This window comes from Muscardinus avellanarius (assembly GCF_963383645.1).
Source record: "Muscardinus avellanarius genome assembly, chromosome: 2".
In the NCBI taxonomy this organism is placed as follows: domain Eukaryota; kingdom Metazoa; phylum Chordata; class Mammalia; order Rodentia; family Gliridae; genus Muscardinus; species Muscardinus avellanarius.
Window position 1 is genome coordinate 37,580,926 of NC_137787.1, and position 15,285 is coordinate 37,596,210.

At 48.8% G+C, this 15,285-nt stretch overlaps 1 protein-coding gene across 1 annotated transcript in view; it reads right to left on the minus strand.

Annotated features, from left to right (window-relative positions):
- LOC308279787 (aldehyde oxidase 2) overlaps positions 1-15,285 on the minus strand; it is a gene marked incomplete at both ends in the record, with an annotated part of 92,487 nt that overhangs the window by 50,824 nt on the left and 26,378 nt on the right. Inside the window, 8 exons of the mRNA XM_080719956.1 lie at positions 1,192-1,314; positions 2,926-3,040; positions 4,028-4,197; positions 6,015-6,099; positions 7,934-8,134; positions 9,807-9,991; positions 11,630-11,739; positions 13,938-14,031. Of these exons, the coding sequence (XP_080576082.1) occupies positions 1,192-1,314; positions 2,926-3,040; positions 4,028-4,197; positions 6,015-6,099; positions 7,934-8,134; positions 9,807-9,991; positions 11,630-11,739; positions 13,938-14,031 (1,083 nt within the window). The remainder of the gene's footprint in view (positions 1-1,191; positions 1,315-2,925; positions 3,041-4,027; positions 4,198-6,014; positions 6,100-7,933; positions 8,135-9,806; positions 9,992-11,629; positions 11,740-13,937; positions 14,032-15,285) is intronic.

Genomic DNA, 15,285 nt, shown 5'->3' on the forward strand with positions numbered 1-15,285 from the left:
GGGGACATACCCTCCCTCATCATCCCATTTTATCTACTGTCTGGAATATGAATTTGGTGGCCAGAACTTTAGTAGCCATTGAGGACCAAGATGTGACCTGGAGAATGGAAATGATCCATGACAGAGGCAGATCCTGATGCATGGAATCCGTATGGCATGGGTGTTTTTTTTTTTTTTTTTTTTTTGTAGTAGGGCTTGAACTCAGGGGTATTCTACCTCCAAGCTACATCCCAGACATTTCTATTTTTTTTGGAGGTACTGGGGTTCCTGGAAACCCTTCTAATTCTGGGCTACACTCCAAGACCCCATTTTTAAAAATATTTTTATTTGGAAACAGGGTCTCTTAAACCAGCGAGGCTGGCTTCGAACCTGCGTGATTCTCCTGTCTCTGCCTCCCAAGTGTGGGGATTACAAGCATGCATCACCACACCCGGCACCTTTCTACTTTTTATTTTGAAACAAGGTCTTTCTAAGTTTCTGAGGCTGGCCTCAAACCTGCAATCGTCCTGTATCAGTCTCCTAAGTCCTGGGATTATAGGTGTGTGCTACCATGCATGGCCCATGTGGTGTGGTTTGAATGTGGCCCCCAAACCCATGTATTAAGAATCTAATCCCCAGTGCAATAGTGTTGAGAGGTGGGAGTGTTAAGAGGTGACCAGGCCATGAGGGGTATCCTCTCTTGAACAGGTTAATATAGTTATAACAAGTGCAGGTTCATTATAAAAAAGAGAGGATTTTGTTATAAAAGCAAGTTTGGCCCTCTCTTCCTCTCTCTTGCACACAGGAGCATGCTGACACTCTTGTCCTTCTACCTTCTGCTATGGGTGAAGCCCCATGTCCTCAGACTTGGACTTTCCAGACCTCGGAACCATGAGAAGTAAATTTCTTTTAAATACAAATGACCCAGTCTTAGGCATTCTTTTGTAGCTGCACAGAACAGATTAAGATACCATAAAAGCCCTGGACTGAATGACTACTTTTGGCATTTTTAAATGTGAGAGGAAAATGTCTATTTTTTTTTCTGTTCTTTGGAGCCAAAGATAATTTTAATTCATACAAGTAATATCTTCCCAAGAAAGCTGCAAGCCAATGCTCCCCCCCCAAAGAATCCTCCAACCAGCATTGCATATTAAGATATTTACAAAGGTGCTTTGATTCTATAAACTTGGGGCGGCCACCAGCCCTGCCCACCTCGATGCTGACAATGACCGGTTCCAGATCTTCATAGGTGATCGTTATATTTTCAATTGCTCGCTTTGCCTGCACATCTGTCTCAGCAACCACACCGCAGATGATCTGGCCCACGCAGAGCACCTGTGAAAAATACACGCAGAGAGCAGACAGAACATTCTGGGTGGAAAGAGGCTTAGCTCAACCTCACCAGCGGCTGGCGCCTTAGATGTCATTTCTGAGCAATAATAAGCACCTCGGAGTCACGTTCAACTACACGTGCTTGGCTAAAACTTAAAATGTAAACCAGGCATGATGGTGCACGCTTTAATATTTGAACAGAGAAAAGGCCATACGAGGTGGTGACAGGAAGGCAGCCCTCCACAGACCAAGAAGAGATGTCTCAAGAGAAACCAAGCCATCTGATGCCTTGATCTTAAACTCAATCTCTAGAACCGTGAGACAATAGATTTCTGTTATTCAAACCTCCCAGGCTGTGGATTTTATTTTGGGAGCCCAAGCACACTAATATAGCTCCTCAGTGACAGCCAATCTCTTCAGCTGGAGTTCAACCAAAAGAATGGTGATTCATTCTGTGGCTGGAGGAAAAATAGTGTGGGACTCTTTTGAGAGGTGACAAGAGAGCAGTTACTGAGAGCCTTCAGATGTCAGCCACTGTCCTGAGCACTTCACGTGTGTGCATTCGGTTCAACCTTACAACTAAATGTAAAATGGGTGCTACAGTTATTCCCTCTTTGCAGATGTTAAAACTGAGGACACATGGCTAGTAAGAGGAGGAGCTGGAAACGGAACCCACGCAGTCAGATCCCCAAGGCCAGTGCTCAACGGGTGATCCTGGAATTTGAAGCAGAAGGTCAGAGACAGCAAGAGCGACTCTATAAAAATGCAGAGCTCAAAGGAAGATGGGACACAGGAAGAGGACTGGTCCAGGAAGGAAAGGAGTTCAGTGAAAAGAAGAGGGCGCGGCTGGAGCCAGGTGTGGTGGTTCAGTAATCGCAGTGCCTGGGAGCCGAGACTGGAGGTTTAAATTTTTCAAGGACAGCTTTAACAACTCAGAGAAACTCTCTGCAACCTTTCAAGACCTTGCTTCAAAACAAAACATTAATAAAAAGGGATGAGGGTGTAGCTCAGAGACAGAATGCCTTTGAGGGTTCAGTTCCCACTAACACACACACACACACACACACACACACACACACACAAAGAGAGACAGAGAGACAGAGAGAGACTGTGTTTTTCTATCCTTTCTAGATCTTTGGAGGGGTATTCTATCCTTTTTTTGGTGGTACTGGGGTTCCTGGAAGCCCTTCTAACCTCTGGGCTACACTCCCAGACCTATTTTATACTTTTTTAATTTTTGGAAACAGGGTCTCTTAAGCCAGCACGGCTGGCTTCGCACCTGCACAATCCTCCTGTTACCACCTCCCAAGCTCAGGGATTACACCACGCCTGGCATATTCTATCTTGATATAGATCAGTTTCTTGTATTTACTTTTCAGATGAGGGTAAATAAGAGCACGTAGTGACCAAATTAAGACCATAATAAGTTTCCTTTTACTGTGCTATTTGACGCTAGAGAAGTAGGGCTGAGTAAAGATGTTGGGGCTAGAGAGTAGCCAGCAGGCTTGACCCCGCCCTCCCAGTGGTAGAAGAGCTGGGAGGCTGTGGAGAGGGGGCTGACGGTGGCTCCCTGGTGAGTCACTGCAGTCATGGGGAAAGCCTGTCCCAACGCACCTTATCTCCAGCCAACAGCGGGTCATCTTCGGTACCGTTGGTGCCCAGGATGTCTCCAGCGGTTACCACATCGACCACCCCAGGGAGTTCAAGGGCCTCAGAGAAGTCAGTTGATCTGGATAGAAAGGGAGATTTAAGAAGTAGAAATCAATCAGCAAGCTCTGAGGGCCCCAAACCTGCCAGCCTGACCAATCAGAATGGACCTGCTATGGAGTGGGGTCCAGGAGACCTTTGCTGGTCTGGGGGGGCAGCATCTTAGCTCCGGGGGAGTGGGAGGGGACAGGGGCGGGCAGTGTGGCCAGCTGGAGCCTTTATTTTGAAGCTTAGGACAGTGGCCATTTCTTATGGGGCAATGAGCTAGATATTTCACTGTTTTATCACCAGCTGAATATCAGCCCTTTATCAGAGTCACTCATTTGTGCCAAGTCTGAGGCTGCAGCAGGGAGATGAGGTTTTGTGAGGCTAGATGGGAACAAGGGGCCCATAACTGTGATTAGATCTCTCTTTCATGAGGGTCATTTCCAGATGTTCTCCCTTCTCTGGGGACTGGCGAACTTTTCTTTATCTTTCCATTTTAGGATCTTTGGGTTTAAGACATTGCAGAGAAATGAGCATGTTTGTATGAAAGAATTCCCAGGTATACTTTTTTTTTTTTTTTTTTTTTTTTTGGTGGTACTGGGATTCCTGGAAACCCTTCTACCTCTGAGCTACACTCCCAGACCTGTTTTTTATATTTTATTTGGAAACAGGGTCTCTTAAGCCAGTGTGACTGACTTCAAACCTGCACAATCCTCCTGTCTCTACCTCCCAGGTGCGGGGATCACAAGTGTGCGCCACCACACCTGGCTTTTTTATTTTTATTTTTTTGCAGGTCTGGGGATGGAACATTCAACCTCTGAGCTACACCCCCTGCCCTATTTTTTATTCTTTATTTTGACACAGGGTCTCACTAAGTTGCGGAGGGCCTCACTAAGTAGCTGAGGCTGTCTGTGAATCATGATCCTCTGGTCTCAGCCTCTTAAATGCTGGGATTACAAGCATGCACCACCATGTCCGGCTTATACTTTTTAAAAGGCATTTTGGAAGTCTTTGATTTACTTACATGATTTTTGCATGAGCCTTGGTACTTGTCACTAATGCCATAAAAAGTTCTTTATCCACTCTGGGAATGTCATCACAGAATACGGCTTCTCCTGTGGCATGTTTAAGGCCTGACAGGTGCATGATGGGGCGTCCAACCGGGTCTCGAAGAGGTTGGTGGGAATCCACTCTCTACAGGAGAACATACGAGTTGCCCTAGAAACCGTCATCTCCACAAGTGGCCTGACCCTGAGCAACTGGATGGGTCCCCTCAGGCAATGAACCCTGGGGTAGGTCAGGTGATGAGAGTCGCAGTTTAATGATGTAACTAGAATGGGGAAATGGTCATTGCAGTTATGCAGGATGCCTCCGGCAGGGCCAACCTTTTGGCAATAGGGTGAAGAGGGAAAGGTACTCCACGTTCTCTTTGTATGGCACCTCCGTACCCTTTCTTCAGCCATTTACAGGGTCTCCCTGTCTTGCTTGCTCACCTTTCTAATGATCACTCTGGCCCCATATAACGAATCATCATGATAAGGTCTACCTACAGGGGCACAGTTCTTGACGGTGAGGTTCCACAACCTGAGTAAGAAGCCTGAGTATTGACTTGATCAGGGTCCGCAGAGGGTGGGGATTGGCAATAGAGCCCCCTAGACTGAACACCCCTGAAAGTGGCACAAATATATCAGGAGTATAGGGAGATGGAAAAGTAGTTTAATAATTCTTTTCTCCTCTTCCTCCTCTTTCTGCTCCTTCTCCTTCTACTCCTCCATTTCCTCCTCCTCCTCCTCCTCCTCCTCCTCCTCCTCCTCCTCCTCCTCCTCATCTTCCTCCTCCTCCTTCTGTACTGGGGATTGAACCCAGGGCCATTCTGTCTCTGAGCTACACCCTCCAGACCTATTTTCTTTTTTATTTTGAAACATGGCCTCACTAAGTTGTGGAGGGCCTCACTAAATTGCTGAGGCTGGCTGTGAACTTGTAATCTTCCTGTCTCGACCTCCCAAGTACTAGGAATATAGGTGTGTGCCACTACGCTGGGCTTGGAGCTCTTCTCAAGGAAGAGGTGTGTGTGTGTGTGTGTGTGTGTGTGTGTGTGTGTGTGTGTGTGTGTAGTGGTTGGGAGGGGCAATGTTCTAGCAAGAATAGGTATTTTTTTTCTTTTCTTTTTTTTTTTTTGGTGTTATAGGAGATGGAACCCAGCAGTATTCTACCTCTGAGATATACCTCCAGCCCTATTTTTTATTCTTTATTTTGAAACAGGGTCTTTCTAAATTGAGGAGGGCCTCACTAAGTAGCTGAGTCTGGCAGCAAACTGTGATCTTCCTATCTCAGCCTTCCAAGTACTGGGATCACAAGAGTGTGCCATCATACCTGGCAAGAATAGGTATTTTCTAAATTTTCCTTCTGGAAGGGTGAACTCAATTTCCTGCAAGATTTTTGCTTGCTGATTGGAAATTAAACATTAGCAATCAGGGCTGGAGGCTGAACCTTCTGGCTTAGCTGCTCATCTGAGTAAATATCAAACAAATGCCCAAGGAATATAATTTTATTATATTTTATTTTATTTTTTTGTGGTCCTGGGGGTGGAACCCAGGGGCTTTTTCTACCTCTGGGCTATACTCCCAGACCTATTTTTATACTTTATTTGGGAACAGGGTCTCATTAAGTTGCTGAGAGCCTAAGTAGCCGCGGCTGGCTTTGAACCTGTGAGATCCTCCTGTCTCAGCCTCCCAAGCACAGGGATTACAAGCGTGCACCATTACGCCTGGCTTGGGATATCATTTTAAAGAGACTATAATTATTAGTCTGCAAATCAGTCAGGCAGTTCAGCCCTGTGTATATCTCACAGAAGCTAGAGTCTGACCTTGGATTCCAGAGTCTTCCTGACTTGGGCTAGGAACAACTGGAAAGTCAAAATTAAAAATCACAACTCCAAAAAGCTTGTTTGGCTGGCCCAGCTCTAGTTTATTTCTCAGTGTCTAAGTTTCAGTGAAATTGAACTCACTGACCTGGTATGCCTGGATTCCCTGGGGCATGGCGACGGGGAAATCTTCTAGAGCACTTAAGAACCGATCTGAGATTTCTGGGTAACGACTGACCTGAGATGATTCAGCACAACAAAGAGAAACCGGTTGGTTAGTCAAGGTCAAGTTGGATTTGGATTTATGTGAAATGATTTGCCAGGCTTTCCCTTTTATGACCCCACTCACTCCCACGCCCTGGTGGCTTCCCACACAGCGAGGACCTGGACTGACTGGTTTGAATCGGATTGTGGGATCCTTGGGTCACCCAGGAGGAAAGGCCCTGGCAGGTGAGCTGGGTGGGTGGGGCGGGGAAGAAAAGGAAACGTTGGACTGAAAAATCCATCCCAGAATAAGTAGGAGCCCATTGTCCACAAAAGGGCCCAAGTCCTGATTGCTTTTCTTAGGAGCTGAGCCTTTCTGGGAGAGCAGTAGAACTGAGAAGGTTGCTCTGGGTCTCATCGAAACACACCAAGTCTTGGCTCAGAAATTAAATGGTTGATAACATACATGCACATGTTTTAGGAACAGTGGCCTGTTGGGGTAGGGATGATGGGAGAACAGGGATATGAGGAGGAGACAGTTGTAATCATGGTGGTGGGAGGGAGGGAGAGAAAAGGATGTTTTGTTTTGCTTAATTTTTTCCAGAAGTTTATAATCAGAAAATCTAGAAACTTATTTAAAAATTATTATATTAGTATACACATCAGTTTTTGTCTTTTTTTTTTTTGGGTGGGGATGGGAACTGCAGGCTAATTGACTCCAGGGACAGTCTACCTTTGAGGTTCATCCTTTGATCCACAGCCCTTCTTGTTTTGTATTTTGAAACAGGGTCTTTTTGTGTGTGTGTGGTACTGGGGGTGGAATGGGGAACCCAGGGGCTTTTTTTTTTTTTTTTTTTTTTTACCTCTGGGCTATATTCTCAGACCTATTTTACACTTTATTTGGAAACAGGGTCTCACTAAGTTGCTGAGAGCCTCACTAAGTAGCTGAGGCTGGCTTTGAACCTGTGCAATCCTCCTGTCTCAGCCTCCCAAGCGCTGGGTTTACAAGCGTGTACCCTCACACCCGGCTAGTTTATTTTGATTTTGAAAAAGGGTCTCGCTACGTTGATGACAGTATTACTACTTGCGGAGGCTGTCGTCAAACTTGTGATCCTCCTGTCTCAGCCTCCCAAGTACTGGACTTACAAGCATATACCACCATGCCCAGCTCAATAAAACTTATTTTAAAAGAAAACAAAAATGCACCCAGGAGGAAGAGGCACTCTGTTTCTGTGCTCCTAGCAAATAGTAAACATCTGTGGGCTGGAGCTAGTTGGACACCCTGAGCCTCGAGTAGCCCTTGGGAGCTGGTTCCCAGGAGGAGGCTGGGCCAAGAGCAGTGATGGGTACCAGCACAGGCTGCCCACAAGCCAGTGTGTAAGAGCAGTGGGAAAGCCGAGAGCCCGTGGCTGCCTGAAGCCAATGAGAGCCAGATGTTTAGGTGAATCGGTCCTCCTGAGTTTATATACCGAAATCCTAACCTCCAGCACCTTATCAGAATTTGACTTTATCCAAACAAGGTAAGGTCTTACTGCAGAGGTGATGAGGTTAATGTGTGGTCCCTGATCCAATATGACTGGTGACCCTGTCAGAAGGGGAGAGTTAGACACAGATATGCACAAAGGGAGACTGCTGCGTGAAGGCTGAGGTCCTGATCACTGTGCAGCTAAGGAACCCCAAGTCTGCCAGCACACCACCAGAGCGGGGCAAGAGGCTTGGGACAGATTCTCTCTTACAGACCTCAGTGGGAACACACCCTGCCAACACTGTGCTCTGGACCTCTGGCCTCCAGAGCTGACAATGAATGCCTGGTGTTTAAGCCCCTGGGCTGTGGTGTTTTGTCACAGAATCCCCAGCAAACACTACATGAGAGCACTTACAGGTGCAGAGAACTGCTTTACTAGTGTCTTTAGTTCCTGCAAAACCTCCAGGTAGAACTTGAAGAGGAAGCTGACGATGAGGGTCCTCTTGAACTCCACCTTGCCGCCCAGGGCTGAGCCTGGGAGGCAGACTTCGTCCAGCACCAGCCTGCAAGCCTCGTCCAGCATCAGCTCGTTCCAGCGCCTGGCAGGGTTGGGGTCGGGCAAAGGGTAGTCTTTCCTTTAGGTAAGGGGTAGTCTTTATTGCATGGCAAAGCAAGATATTGAATGGCAACATCCTAGAGACCCCAGAATTCCCACTGTTCAGAACAGAGAAATCATCTGATCCAGCCCTTCTGGAAAATCCAAGCCTGGAGAGGCTGGTTCAAGGGGCTCAGGGGTCATAGCAGGGGGAGAATGGGGCCTGTCCATTGGAACATAAATTAAGCATGTTTCTGAGCCAGAACATGCTAGAACCAGGTACTAGAATCAGGCCAATTCGCTTATGAACTGAACAGGACTCAGAGGTGGGTGCTGTCTTCACTGGGGAAGGAATGGAGCACGCGCTGTGGTAGGGTGATAGGTGCTGCTGGACAGTGCCCAGCGTGACTTTGCCAAGTGCCGATCTGCAGTAGAGGATGAGGGTCAGATGGGGAAAGACCACCTGCTGGCTGAACTCAGGCCAGGGCTATTTTTGTGGTGTCCCTCACCCAAAGAGTGGAATCCAGTTTCACCAATGCTTATAACATGTACTATCATTTCTTACCAAAATCGAAAGTTTTTTTTTCTACAAAATATAAACTGTTTTTTTTTCCCTACGAGATAAAATCTAAATCCAAGTTAGGTGTGGGAGATCAGTGTTAACATTGGAGGTTTTGTGTTTTATATTTATGTTATAATGTCCAAAATGAAAAGATAACATTTAATATTTGTCATCATGCTTTACAAAAGCAAATCCTAAGTTACCTAAGCTTTGTTCATATTATGTTCTCATAGTTTTTCAAATCACTAAAAAATTACTTGCTGTATATTAAAAATCCCCTAAAAATTCCAAAACCCAGCCCAAACCAAACCAAAACAAAGCAGAGTGGCATCAAACTAATCAAAGTCAAACGAGGCTTGATTCATTCAGCAAAATTACAGAAAGAGCTGGGCATGGTGGTGCACACCTGCAATCCCAGTATCTGGGAGGCTGAGACAGGAGGATCACAGGTTTGAGACCAGCTTAAGCAACTTAGTGAGAGTCTCATCAACCTGGCCAGACCTGTTTCAAAACAACAACAACAACAACAAAAGAGTTGGGTGTGTAGTTCAGAGGCAGAATGGCCCTGGGTTCAATCCCCAGTCCCCAGTACCCAAAAAAAAAAAAAAAAAGTAAAGAAAAGAAAAGAAAAAAGAAAGAAATAGCAGTAGTCTGTTTTTTTAAAATTTATTTTGTATATGGCACTGGGGGTTGAACCCAGGGGCATTCTACCTCTGAGCTAAACTCTAGACCTATTTATTTAAAAAAATTTTTATGTTACTGGGGATTGAATCCAGGAGCATTCTACCTTTAAATTACATCCCCAGCCATATATTTTTTTATTCTTTATTTTAAAATAGGGTCTCACTAAATTGTGGAGGGCCTCACTAAGTAGCTAAGGCTGGCCTCAAACCTTCGATCCTCCTATCTCAGTCTCCCAAGCACTGGGATTACAAACACGCACTGCCATGTCTGGCTTATTTTTAATTTTGGAACAAGTTTTCACTAAGTTGCAGAGGGCCTCACTCAATTGCTGAGGCTGACCACCAACCCGTGATCCTCCTGCCTCAGCCTCCCAAGTATTCCACTATGTTTCCAGCGTCAGGCTGCCCCTCGGTGCTGGTTCAGCGCTTACCTGCCAAGGAGCTGCTGGCAGGATTTCTGAGCACTGATGGTGGCAGCCCCTACCCCTCCGTAGGCGATGCCCAGGTCCTCGATGGTGTCCGTGTCTTCTCTGAACAGGACTCTCATGGCTGCATTCACGTCAGGCAAGGCATTTTGCCGGCACTGAGCCTGTCGGAAGGCCGACACAAGTTCCCACTGTGGAGATCAAAGCCATATGGGGTTATCCGATCTGTCAGAATGGAGGGCAAGTTCTCTGCTTCTTGGTCCTTTCACTAGTCACTTAGACTCACTCTAAAGGGACACGAAGGACACGGGCACAGTGGGAGGACCCCTAGCTGCCTACTTGTTCACAGGAGAGCGCTGCCCTCCCAGGGCCCTCCATCCCCCAGGCCCTGGATTCCTCTCCTCTGAGGCTGAGACGGCTCTGCACAGAATTCTGTGGAATGTGGCCATGAGCTTTTGCTTCCAGGAGCCACCCAGGCTGGTCCCCAGATGCTCTGTTCCCCATGATGGAGGATACAGGGCTGTTGGAGTTCAGAGGACACCCCTGAGCTCCTCAGTTTGTAGGAACAGTCACTTTGTCATTGGGCAAAACTCAAAAGGGAGCTGAGACCTTCTGACAGTGGACTAGTGCATCCCATGTCAGGAGAGGAGCAGGGGAAGAGGGCGATGGCTGGCCCAGGGACCCCTTGGCGCCAGGCCCACTGGTGTGCCCAGGTGGACCGGTGCCCCACCCACAGCATCTCCATCTGCGCTGCCTCCCGGGTGCTTGTGTTGGACTTTGTTTTCTTGTCTGCGGCCTTTACACAGATGCACTTCTGACTGGGAACACACTTCAAAGCTTCCATTCTAAAGGAAAAGCTAAGGAAGTTCATGCCTGGCTGAAAGTGTAACTTAACCTAAGACTTCCTCCATAGTCCAGGTGCCTCCTGGTTTTATTCTTGTTTAAGTTTTTTTTTTTTTTTTTTTTTAAAGCCAGATGTGGTGGCACAGGCCCGTAGTCCCAGTACTTGGGAGGCTGAGACAGGAGGGTTGCAAATTCAAGGCCAGACTCAGCAACTTAGCAAGATCCTGTTTCAAAATACAAAACAAAAAGGGCTGGGGGTGTAGCTCAGAGGTAGAGTGCCCCTGGGTTCAATCTCCAGTATTACATATGCAAAACTTTTTTTCCCCTTATCATTCTGAGGATTGAATCCAGGGCTTTGGGCATGCTAGGCAAGCGCTCTGTCCCTGTTTCTCAATTGTAGATTGGTGTATTGCCAAGATCTTGTCTCCCTTGGAGTCTGTGTGACCCCGCACACATGTGCGTGTGTGCGTGCATTCATGTGTGCGTGCGTGTTATTGCCTCTCTCTGCGAAGACCGTCCTCTTGGATTCAGGCATGGCTTCAGGGGGATGCACAGGGAACAGGGCATGACCAAGGGGCCACATCCAGAGCCGGCGGAGTGGCCACATCCAACATGGGGAGCCCTCCTGCTCCTGTGGACTGCTTGGGTTGGCAAAGGGGACGTGGGGAGGCCGAGCCCTGGGCTCCACTCCCCGTGATCAGGCAGAGAAACGCCATTTCTCAGCTGGAGAGTTTTGACCCATGGAACACTGGAAGCTGGACCAGGGCCCCTCATTGGAGTGTACCCACAAGCCCACACCCTGGAAAGAACAACCTCTAACCCACACCCCACAGCTGCTGGCATGGCCATTTGAGGGCCTTGGTGCTGAACCAAACCATTGTGGCATAGGAAACAAGTTTTCAGTTATTTTCCTTCAATTTCTAAAAATGGCTGGATTCCATTATGAAGAGGGGAAAGATCTTCAAAGCAACCGGTGGGATCCTTACCTTTTGAGAGTGAGGGATGTGCACAGATTCCAAAATCTCCTCTGGTTTAAGGTCTGCACTTGCCAGCCCAGCAAGAAAATGTGTGTTTAGAGGAATCTGCCGCGGACCTTCTGTGGAAGAAAATGACATTTCAACAAGAGAAGCAAGCTTATCCTGTATTTTCAAATGTTGGTGTCAAGGAGAGTGTCTGCTTTCTCTGCACAGAGTGATGCAGGGGTCTTAGCCTGTGATACTGTCACAGGGTCTTGCTCCCCTAAAGGGGTGGTGCTGTTTATGAAATTTATTCTCATAATGGAGCATGTGCCAAGGTCATCTCTGTCCACAGGGCTGCCAGGCACAGCGTCTTCTCTCTCAGCAGCACCTTGCTAAATAGACCTCCACACTTAGGATCCAGGTTCGGGCAAGACTTGAGCCGATATGGGCCTGTTTCTGCAAGTAACAGAGTTCAGATTGTTGGCTTTGGTTTTGTTTGTGGTTGGAAGGTAGGTATAGCTACGAGGAGGCAGGGAACCCCAAAGGAGCCCCTGTTGACCTTGTGTGTATAGTACTGGGGATTGAACCCAGGGGCATCCTACGTATGAGCTAAGACTCCAGCTCTATTTTATTTTTATTTGGAAACAGGGTATCACTAATTTGCTAAGGCTGGCCTTGAACCCAAGCTCCTCCTGTGTCAGCCTCCTGAATTTTGGGATCACAGGTGTGCACCTGTTGATATTTGCTGCCTGCCCTGATGTTGACCTATGCCTCCCCGGAGCAGGGGCCATGCTCATTCAGCGCCATGATGGCTTTGGCTGAGCTGGGAAGACACAAATTGTAAGCCAAAGGTAATGATCAACACCCCAGCCGAAGAACACCATTCTCTCACTATAGTGGAAGACCCTGGGTGGGGCCCATGCTGCTGGGGTTCTGGTACCCCAGAGTCTTTGGGGGTTGAGGTGGGTCATCCAGACTGCAGGCTGAGACCACCTAGTAAAAGCCAGGTGAACAGGGTGAGCCCTTCTCCTCCCTCCAGAAGGCCTCACACAGAGCTGAGCAGGGTGAGGGCCGTGGGGCCCAAACTCTCCTTCAACTCCCAAGCCTCTGCTCATGATGTGTGAATCCCCCCAGCGAGGGATAGGACTGTGGGTCTGCTGCTTCAGCCCCGGGGAGGAGCCAGTGAGCCACTGGCCCATTGGGTGAGCGGGAGGAACAGAGGAGTGGGCCTGGGACTGGTGGTAGGGAAGGGAAATCATGGGGAAGTTGTATTTTAGAGCAAGAGGCCCTGGGGAGAGGGTAGGACTCAGAGAAGAGGAAGCACACTCAGTGTAAAACCAGACAGATGGGCTCACACCTGCTACAGCTGGAATGTTTGTCTTCTCCAAAACTCAGTTCCTAAAGTTTACTTGCCACGGTAACTGGCAGGAGATGTGGCCTTTTGGCTGGGGGTGTAGCTCAGTGGTAGAGCTCTTGCCTAGCACATGCAAACCTCAGGTTAAAAATAAGATGGACTATGGCCCCTGAGAGGTGACCAGCCCATGGGCTCCAATGTCATGGCGGGTCGGTGCTGTTAACAGGGTGAGCCTGGCCTCCTTGTTCTCGGGCCTCTCTGCCTTCTACCATGAGATGATGAGGCAGGAAGGCACTGTCCGGATGCTGGCACCTTGACTCGGGACTTTCCAGCCTCTGGTGCTGAGAGAAATAACTTTCTGAAGGAGCCAGTTTCAGGATTTTGTTACAGCAGCATAAATGGACCAAGACAGCATCCCATCCTTCTCTGGACAGTGACGTCTGCTGGCAGGTGCGTGGGTCAGAGATTGGGAGTGTCCACAGAGCAGCAGGAGGCACAGGGCACTGGGAGGGTGGTTTAGGTGGGAGCTGTCCTAAGGGCAGAATTAAAATGAATAATTGCCTCCCCTCTCCCAGGGACCTGCAAGGTTTGGATATCTGCTGTGTGACCTCCCAAGACGTGAGCATCTTCCATAGCACCCGAGGGGGAGGAGGGCGTCTTACAGTGTGCTCTGGGCGAGCCTTAGACCAGAGTTGGTAGAGGGAGGAGGGAGCCAGGTGGGGGGCCCTTAGGTCACAGGGAGGGATGCTCGCCACAACCTTGTGTTTGCAAGTTGAGCAGAAACACATGAGCTGAGTGTGTGGTTGTGAACATGTGTGTGCAGCTGCACATGTATGGTGTCAGAAGGAAGCCCCAGCTGTCCCTCCCACCAGGGCGTCTTCCCCCATGAGCCGGAGCTGGGACCTGGGCTCGGAGTTAAAACAATTCCTTTAAAATAAGGAAGACAAAACATCTTAAGGTACAGTTCGGAGGGCGGCTTACCTTCTGACAGCAGGTTGAGGGCCGCATTGCCCACAGCGAGAATTGGATTCAGGTCTGAATAGCAGTGCCGGCTTATGATATGTCCTCCTAGGGACTGAGGAGAGAGTTACAGCTTGGTCAGTCTCTCAGTTCCTCCACCACACAGGCTCACGGTCCTCTTGGTGGGTGTGGAAGGGTCAAGGGCACGTTGGTTGGCTTGGCCCTGTCCTTTGCAGAGGGACTTGGTTCAGGGCGTCAGGAAGCCTGCTCACCAGCTCCTCTGGCCCAGAAGAGGAAGTGAAGGCAACAAACCCCGCCCTGGCATCTGGTGTGCTCCACAGGCGTGAACACAGCGCCCTGTCCTGGACGTGTCGATTCACACGGTCCTTACAACAACCCAGCGAGATGAACCCATTGTCCCTATTTCATGGGTGAAGATGCTGGGGCACAAGAAATACTGAAAGCGGATCAAGTTCCCCAGCAAGGACATGGCAGGCCTGGAATTCAAACCCAAGCGAGGAGGCTTGGTGGCCGACTGCGACAGTGCGGATGGCCAAGGCGCCAGCCCAGAGGTGCCATCCTGCCTCGGCACACGGGCTCCGAGCCTCATCCCTAGGGCTCTGATGTGGCCTGGTGTGGTGTGGGCCACCTCGGGGTGCAGGGACACCCACACCATGGACAGATTTGCTCTGCTTGGGAGACCCGATGGGGCTCTGAATGGGCCGCAGCATCTCAGAATTTGGGAGAGAGATGCCTGGTCATTCAACTGAGCACTGCCCTCCCTGCATGGTGGGGGATCCCCAGTGCCCCCCGCCCCAGTTTCTGGAACACAGGTGGGGCCAGGGGGCCACTCCTTTATGAACAGCTTCATTTTCAAGGTCTTTTTTTCCTCCTGAGCTGAAACCTGTCTCCCTGTACTCCCACCGTTTGTGATCTATAACATACCACATCCGTCCCCAGGAGTTTGTAAATACAAGAAGGCACCTCTACAGTTCCCTGTGACCCCCACCCGCCCCATTCCTCTTGATGTTTCCACCTCGTTTTCCTGCTGCCATCCCCAGGGGGTCTAGTCAAGAGTTCGTGACTGTGGAGAGAATTTTTAGAATCACTTAAGAGCTTTTTCATTTTATTTTTATTTTTATTTTTTGGTGGTACTGGGGTTCCTGGAAGCCCTTCTACCTCCGGGCTACACTCCCAGACCTATTTTTACATTTTTATTTGGAAACAGGGTCTCCTAAGCCAGCGCACGCGGCTGGCTTCGAACCTTCGTGATCCTCCTGTCTCTGCCTCCCAAGCGCGGGGATTACAAGCGTGCGCCACCACGCCCAGCAACTTAAGAGCTTTTTCAAAGGAAACGTGCATTCCCCCT